This window comes from Drosophila mauritiana, chromosome 3L (genome assembly GCF_004382145.1).
Source record: "Drosophila mauritiana strain mau12 chromosome 3L, ASM438214v1, whole genome shotgun sequence".
Classification (NCBI taxonomy): Eukaryota; Metazoa; Arthropoda; class Insecta; order Diptera; family Drosophilidae; genus Drosophila; species Drosophila mauritiana.
Genome location: NC_046669.1, coordinates 6,152,149 through 6,159,573, shown reverse-complemented (window position 1 = coordinate 6,159,573; position 7,425 = coordinate 6,152,149). Strand labels below are relative to the sequence as shown.

The 7,425-nt window shown below is 42.6% G+C and overlaps 2 protein-coding genes across 2 annotated transcripts; both read right to left on the bottom strand.

The window, feature by feature from the left end:
* Nucleotides 1-78: 78 nt before the first annotated feature.
* On the bottom strand, nt 79-1,673 carry LOC117139648 (putative odorant receptor 65b). Its single transcript, XM_033302110.1, has 5 exons — nt 1,564-1,673; nt 1,339-1,510; nt 764-1,284; nt 346-709; nt 79-289 (listed from the first exon to the last, which is right to left on the bottom strand). Exons 1-5 carry the CDS (start codon nt 1,671-1,673, stop codon nt 236-238), a joined length of 1,221 nt encoding a protein of 406 aa, XP_033158001.1. The 3' UTR covers nt 79-235.
* Nucleotides 1,674-5,145: 3,472 nt separating this feature from the next.
* Nucleotides 5,146-6,625, bottom strand: LOC117141178 (odorant receptor 65a). The gene is made up of 5 exons (XM_033304515.1): nt 6,486-6,625; nt 6,257-6,428; nt 5,671-6,194; nt 5,254-5,617; nt 5,146-5,199 (listed from the first exon to the last, which is right to left on the bottom strand). Exons 1-5 carry the CDS (start codon nt 6,623-6,625, stop codon nt 5,146-5,148), a joined length of 1,254 nt encoding a protein of 417 aa, XP_033160406.1.
* Nucleotides 6,626-7,425: the final 800 nt, after the last annotated feature.

Below are 7,425 nucleotides of genomic sequence, written 5' to 3'. Positions count from 1 at the left end.
TCCATTTGTTTTGCTTTATCACTGGCCACGCCTGATTTGAACTTTGAACCCTACCCATTAAATGTCGCTTGGTATCTATTGCAGGATCTCGATATAGTGATAACCAATCAAAATATTTTTCGCCAAGCCAACTTTATTACTTCTTCAATAAGGAATTGAATTCTTGGCTGTTGAAAGGACTGTGAGCCAAAAGCTGTTTTAGTTTTGTAGTATCTACAAGCCGCCGCTCTAGTATTCAGTCTAATGTCTTTAGCAGAAATGTCAAGATTCCATAGCATTGGTTAAGTATCTGAAAAAAAAACATTAAATGAAATTACAAAGCATTAAGTGATTATAGAACCTTACAGCGGAGTAGTTTATTAAATTAAAGGACGGAAAGGGGTTGGCTCTCATGATCAGAGGCTTCTGGCCACGCGTGATTATTACGCAGAGGTCTCTATAAACATCCTTGGATCCTTTGGTGGGGTCGTATGCCTCATAGGCAGCCTCCGAAATTTGCAATGACTTCTGGGATAACAAGTCTCCACAATACGACCACATAGATAGATGTCCTAAGGCGAGCAGCATAAGGACTGCAAACTGGGCCACAACTTTGGGATCCTTCCGGGCCTCCACGGCTTCCAAAACTGACAAGGACACCAAGGAAAAGTTGACACCCATCTGCATTATGAGAGTTCCGTGGAAAACGTCGTTGGTGCGATCTAAAATTCTATATCAGGGTTTGTAGTCAAAATGGCAAAATATTGATAGTTTTAATACTGACTCTACAATATTCTGATGAAGCTTGACCAAGCGATTCGTCTCCATTCTCAGTTCTTTAGGGCCATGATTGTGTCGATGAATATGGCGTAGTTCTAAGCATAAAACTTCAATGGCGAAAGTAATTTCCGCACAAATACAAACCGATAGTCCCTCTATGCACAAAAGCCAAGTCAGACAATACACTGCAAAATAGCTCTGAAACAGATAGATCAAAGCGTGGCTGATGGGATGAAGCGATTTTTCGTGCCATTGAAAAGGAAACGCCGCATGAAGGGGAAGGTTTTGCTGATGGACCCACATGGGTGAGGTTATGAGTAACAATAGGAAAATGCACAAGAAGAACGACCAAAACGTAGCCAAAAAGAAAGCCATTACGAAGTACCACCGTTTGCCAGTCTGATATTCAACTGGATTAGGACCCTTCTGTGCCCAAGGATGAAGAGCGTCCAGATCGCTGGTCACCTGGTCAAGCTCATCGCCATACCAGCAGAAATAATATGTCTTGAACATAATAAAAAAAGCCTGCAAACAGAGACATTAGTTATTTAAGATTTAAGCACAGTAAAATTCCCTAACCCCAAGGATGAAGGCCAAATCCCGTCCCATTTGAACATGGTCTCCTATGGATTCAGTTAAGCCAAAGGCCATTGAAGCAAAAAATATGACTATTTGAATATTTACTAAGGTGTGCCATGTAGATCGGTGGGGCAGCAGACGTTCTTCTGTGGTTGTAAATAAGGCCATTGCTCTGCAACAGACATTTATAAATCTTGGCTGAAAAATCATATCCTTTTTTCATACTTCATCTGCTCCCGCCAATAGTAAATTGAGGAATGGCTAGACTCCAGCAGTGGATCCCGATAAATCCTCCAGCCGACCTTAAAAAACTTCAGAAAACGTTGGATATCCATTTCGAAACAGTTCTGATTTCTAAGTGCTGGAATTGCCTAGTGTGATGCTTATTAAATATTACACAAGAAGGTCACTGAAAAAAATATTCTGATTTAAACATTTATAGATAGTTGTAGGCAAATCAGAACTTTCTACAAGTAGTTTCATAATCAACAGATAGGGACTGATTCATATTTTAGCTGTTTTAAGCTGATTGCAAATGCGTAAATTTAATTTTATGAGTGTTTCCTGCCTGTGTGATAATTAGCAAATATGTATCAGCGTTTATAGTAATTACTAGGCGAGAACTTAACATCTGCTTTGCCAGGCACTAATCGTTTTCACATTTTAGCATATGAAATAAGTTCCTGCGTGTTTACTGATAATTTATTTCCCGCAACTGAACATCAATAATCGAGCAGTACATAAAAATGAAAAACGATTTAATTTCGATTTCGGTGGAGATCTGCCGAAATCGAAAAAGTGAAAGTTAGCATTGTTATAAAACAATTTTTTTTCCCTTCACCACAGCGAGGAAAGCAGCATCTGCAGAGCTGGAAATATTTAGGTTGCCCGGTCAAGAAGGAATATTTATGCCATTTATGACACGAAAGGCCCTCCGAACGTGCTGTCCGCAGATTGCTGCATTTTTGCATATTTGCAGCACGAAGCCGGCGAAACGAAATGAAATGCAAAAAATCGTCTCGGAGCAGATAAAGCCCGGCTTAGACGAGGCGAGTTCAGTGGAGTGGAGTGTTTTGGACGGAGGGCGCAGCTCGTCGCAATCGAAAGCGAAAGATTTGGGGTCCGATATGAACATATGGTCATATGGATCGGAGCATTCAGTACCCGGTCCTCAATCCGTGGGTGGCGGCAGCGGGTGAATGGGGCATTTGCATATTGGAACGATTGAACTGCCCTCGGACAGCAGGAAATAGTATGTGTGTGTGTACCGGAGACCAACAAGATCGTCTGACAAAAAGTGAGATCCAAGGGGCTTTCCTCGGAGGCATCGAAAATGTCATGCGGTTTTATGACTTCATTAGCGACAGCCACCAGAAGCCACAAGGAATTTAATGGACCCACCGCTCCTCCTGGCTTGACAAACAAATTTTAGGGGCATTTTCGTGTCTTGATGAGAGGGAAATGAGCCGTGGAACTGGGGGAAAACTAATCAGAGGAGCTGCTTCGGCCATGTCACGAGTCCATGGCAACGATTCAGCGGCGATGATGATGTGCATATGGGGCTGCCTAATAATGAAGTCGTGCATGGCATTTGTCCTGCTTGGTTCGACTTCGATGATTAAGTGGCCCGGCCACCGAATCCGGACCGCCTGTCTGACACCTTTTCGCTGTTATTTTTTTTTTTCGCGGGAATTGGCGCATGTCAGCAAATTGGGTGTACAAAAAGCGGCCATGGAATCGGGCCTGTTAACTGGGTCGGTTATTGTCGTCGATTTACAATGTCACACGATTTTGGCCACTCGATTAGGATCTTAAGTTCTGCTTGACAGATGGGGAAATAATGCATGTCAGAGTAATAAAGATGTAGTTTCGGATGCGATATCATGTTATCTAAGTACTAATAAGAACCATTTCTCAGTTTGAGGCAAGTGCAAAAGTTTTCAGTTATAAAAGAAAGAGATAGCGGAAGGATGTTATATTTCGCCAACTGCACCCATATTTTATACTTTTGAATACTTTTCCCAAGTGTACTTGACTCCATTTGAACCCATTTAAATCCTGCGTCGTAAGTCAGATTCATACTTCTGCGTGGCTTGAGTGTGCGTCTCAGAAGTTTCACTTTGAGGCGCTGTGGCCCTCAATAACTAACTTTTCCGCCGCCCCTCGACAAGCCCCCACAATGAGCGATATTGTGCGGAGATAATAAACCATACAAATAACTGAGCTGGTCCTGAAGCTCCCACTGACATCCCTGACTTCTGCCGACGATAATGTCGTCGTCTTGGCCCGGCTCGTTGAATGTCGACAGGCGAATCATCAGCCTATCGACGGTGCACTTTTGCCTTCTAAAGTGCATCTTATGGCGTGCCCCACTTCCCTGGCCACCGATTCGCGGCAAATCTAACCAGCTCCTAAGCCCGGCCGCATGCATCATCATTATCATCATCGTAGCCAGCCAGCTGCATGCAAGCGAAAATCCAACTACTGCGCATGAATGAATCACGTCGCAGTCCAAGTCCACCGAGATCGCTGTTCAGATGCAAAACTTGCAACTTGGCAACTGCATCTCATGCCAATCGTCTAGCGAAAGTCGCGACAAAACTCTCTCAATCCCCAATCCCCAATCCCCCATCACCCATCCCCGTCGCATTCCCGAAACCGATCCCCCGGTTTTTAGCTCCATCGATGCAGTCGGTCCTGTGTAGCCATAATGATGAATTAGGCTGCTGTCATGTCATGACAAAGGCGCTGCATGCAATTTAGATGGAAAACGGCTAGGAAGTGGGATCTTCAGGGGATCAGGGACAAGACGGCGGAGTCGTCTAAGTAAATAAACACAAGCGAAATGCAATTGCAATTGCAATAGCGAATATTCAAATGTAAGTAGGAAGTGGCTTTTAAATGAGCCCCAACGAGAAAAAGAAACTGCAGTCTGACAAATCGCTTGCTGTTCAACTTTGTCGCCCCACTGTGGGGTCTATTTGGCTTACCTGCACTTATTAATAAAACTGATAACTTGAAATACAATAAAAAGGATTGCTTTTGAATAGAAAGAAAAGTATTGTTGTGCATTTCCACTGTTGTGAAATGCGCCCGAAAAACCAGGCCAAATTTCGGTGTGCTTTTCACTTTTCGTGGCCAAAACTAACAGGTTTTTGTTCGTGCACATGCAAATGTGAGTGAATCGGATATTGTTTATTGGCCTTATCCGTTGGCGTTTACTAATTAATTTGGGCTCCTTGTCGTTGGCAATTAGTGTGGCCCAGGAAGATGGCATGTTATGCCATGTTTTCGTGGCAAATGAAGTTATTTGCCTCGTCCATGCTGCAGAATGTCAGGATCGTAGCCCCACAGACCCTCAGACGTTTGGCCCCATCGCTGCGAAGGTTAATTGCCAACAATAAGATTCAATCAAGCTAATGACGGAGCAGTCAAACGCCAGCGACCAGCAGCCAACATCCATCGGTCTGAAAGAAAACCAGCTTCCAGTTTCCAGAGCTCCGCACACAATTGCAATTTATGAGCCCAATCTTCGGACGGTTGGGAACAGTATTCCAAGTTGCATCGGGTGCAGTGGCGACCTTTTGGGGTCGCATGCATAAAATGCAGGCTCCTTGCTGAACTTTCTTTGAGTGGCCCCAAAAATGGTCGATGTTACTTTCAGAGTTGAGACTGATTTAATAAACCCGCAAGTGTGTTAATGCATTTATTTTACAAGCAAAGCGTTTGTGTCCTAATTATGTTTCTGTAAGTAATGATCAGATGTTGTTAAGAGAGTTTAAATTAGATGTTAAGAGCCCTATAAATCTACTCCAACGTGTTTGCTAATATGGTCAGAATTGAATAGCACTGCTTTAGAATCTGCAAAGGCAAATTATCAATTAAGCACAGACAACTGCTTAGAATGTTACTTACAAACATATAGTTCATTAAATTAAAAGGTGGAAATGGTGTTGCCCTCATGATTAATGGCTTTTGAGCTCTATGAATGAAGAAACAAAACTGTCGGTGGATTGACTTGGATCCAAGATTCGGGTCATACGCTTCGTAGACAGCCAAGGCTACTTGCTCCGATTCTTCGGAAAACATATCTCCGAATTTTGACCAGAATGAGAGGTGTCCCAGAGTCATTAGCATAATAATCATATACTCGGCTGCCACTTGGGGATCCTTCTTGGCTGCCAGTACTTCGAAAAGTGACAATGAGACGAGCAGAAAGTTAATCAACATTTGCATTATAAACGCCCCATTGAATATATGGTTGCAGCGATCTGTAAGTCTATCAACAAAGAGAGAGATATAGTAGTGTATAGCTTCAGGCCAGATACCTACATTATTATTTGCTGATGGAACTTGGTCATTCGACAAAGCTCTCTGTACATAATATCTTCATCGCCCAGGCAAAGTTCCTGAAGATTTCTTAGTTCGATGCATAAAACCCTTAGAGCAGAAGTTAGCTCAAAAAATAAAGACACACCCATATTCTCAAAAACACCAAGCCAAATCAGGAAATACAACATAGTGGTGCTTTGGGATACAAAGATGATGATATGGGCAATCGGATGCATCGATGGATTGTGAAGTTGAAAGGGCCAAGCGACGTGAAAGGGTAATGTGTGCGATTCAATCCAAAAAGGTGTGGATATTTTTATCAGCATAAAAAGTAAAAGAAAGCTGAACCAAGTAATGACCAAGGCCATAAACAATAGGAAATGCAAACGCTTGGTTTCTTGCACTTCCTTTCTTGCAGGTCCTTTTATACTCCAATGATAAATGTCCTCGAGAGCATCGATTATGACATCCAATTCACCAGCATATTGAGCAAAGAACACGAGTCTGAAGCAAATAAATATGATCTGAGAATTTTAAGTTATTAATTGTTACTAATTATAAACCAAAGAGATCGTTTTCTTCGAACCGTTATTATGAAGACCAGATCTCGTCCCAGATTGACAATATCACCGATGGATTCACTGATACCATAAAACAGAGATGCCAGTGATATTGCTAGTTGGATCGAAACAAAATATTGCCAGGCCACAATCCTGGGCAAACGGCGTTGCTCAGAGTTCATGTAAAATCCGAGGGCTCTGTAAATAACATATATTTCTTATATACAAACTCTAAAGATTCTTTTAAAATCATACTTCAATTGATCCCGAGTCCAGTAGGCGATAATGTGTCGGGACTTCGCCTGGGGAGCCTTGAAAACAGCCCAACTTTCGAAAAACGGTCCAAAGAATCGATCCCAATTACCATTTCTCCGCTCACTTCGCAGCTCGGTCATCTTTCAATCCGATCCAATGCAAATAGTAGGTGTGCCCGATGACCTGAAACGGTGAACTGTTTTATACGCATACGAGGTGTGGAATTACTGAATAAATAACGCAGGAACTTATTGCTCATTACGGCAATTGCTGGCCGAGAACTTTGCAGCTGCCACGGCCTGGGAACTGGGAAATGGGGAACGGAAAATGGGAAAACTCATATTTGCAACTGCAATTATTGGCGAATACTCGGGAATGACGTCCACTTAAAATCCAAGGAGCAGTCTTCGAGTGCCAGCCGATTATCCGAGAGCCTCTCGTTGCCACTCTGCCATTGTTGGCCCATTGTTGTTCGGATCCCAGTTTCGAATGCATGTTACCAGTCTTCGGATTTCTAGCCTGGTCGGCATCGAAAGGCAAATTTGCACACTCGGTGCGGTTCTGCAACAATGTTTGCACTTTTCTTTCGTTATCGTGCGTTCTGCTGGCTTTTCCCCGCTCCATTTAAGGCAAACCGAAATGCATTTTACAGTTTTACCTTTTGCAAATCTCTAACGGCCTGCCAAACGAACAAAATATTGCCTTGGCCAAATTTGGTAGCCCCAAAATCGAAGGTGGAGTGGTGATGCACTTTAAGAAAAATCATTTGAAATCGTCAGTATCAGTAAAGCATATCATTCGCTCTTCTTATAAGGAAATATTAACGAACCAAACTTCGGAGCCAATTAAATTAAGTAAATGAAACAGAGAATTCTTCACTAAAACTTCTAGTTGAGCATACTTCTGGCTGTCAGTCCATTTATGTTTAGTTGATGATTTA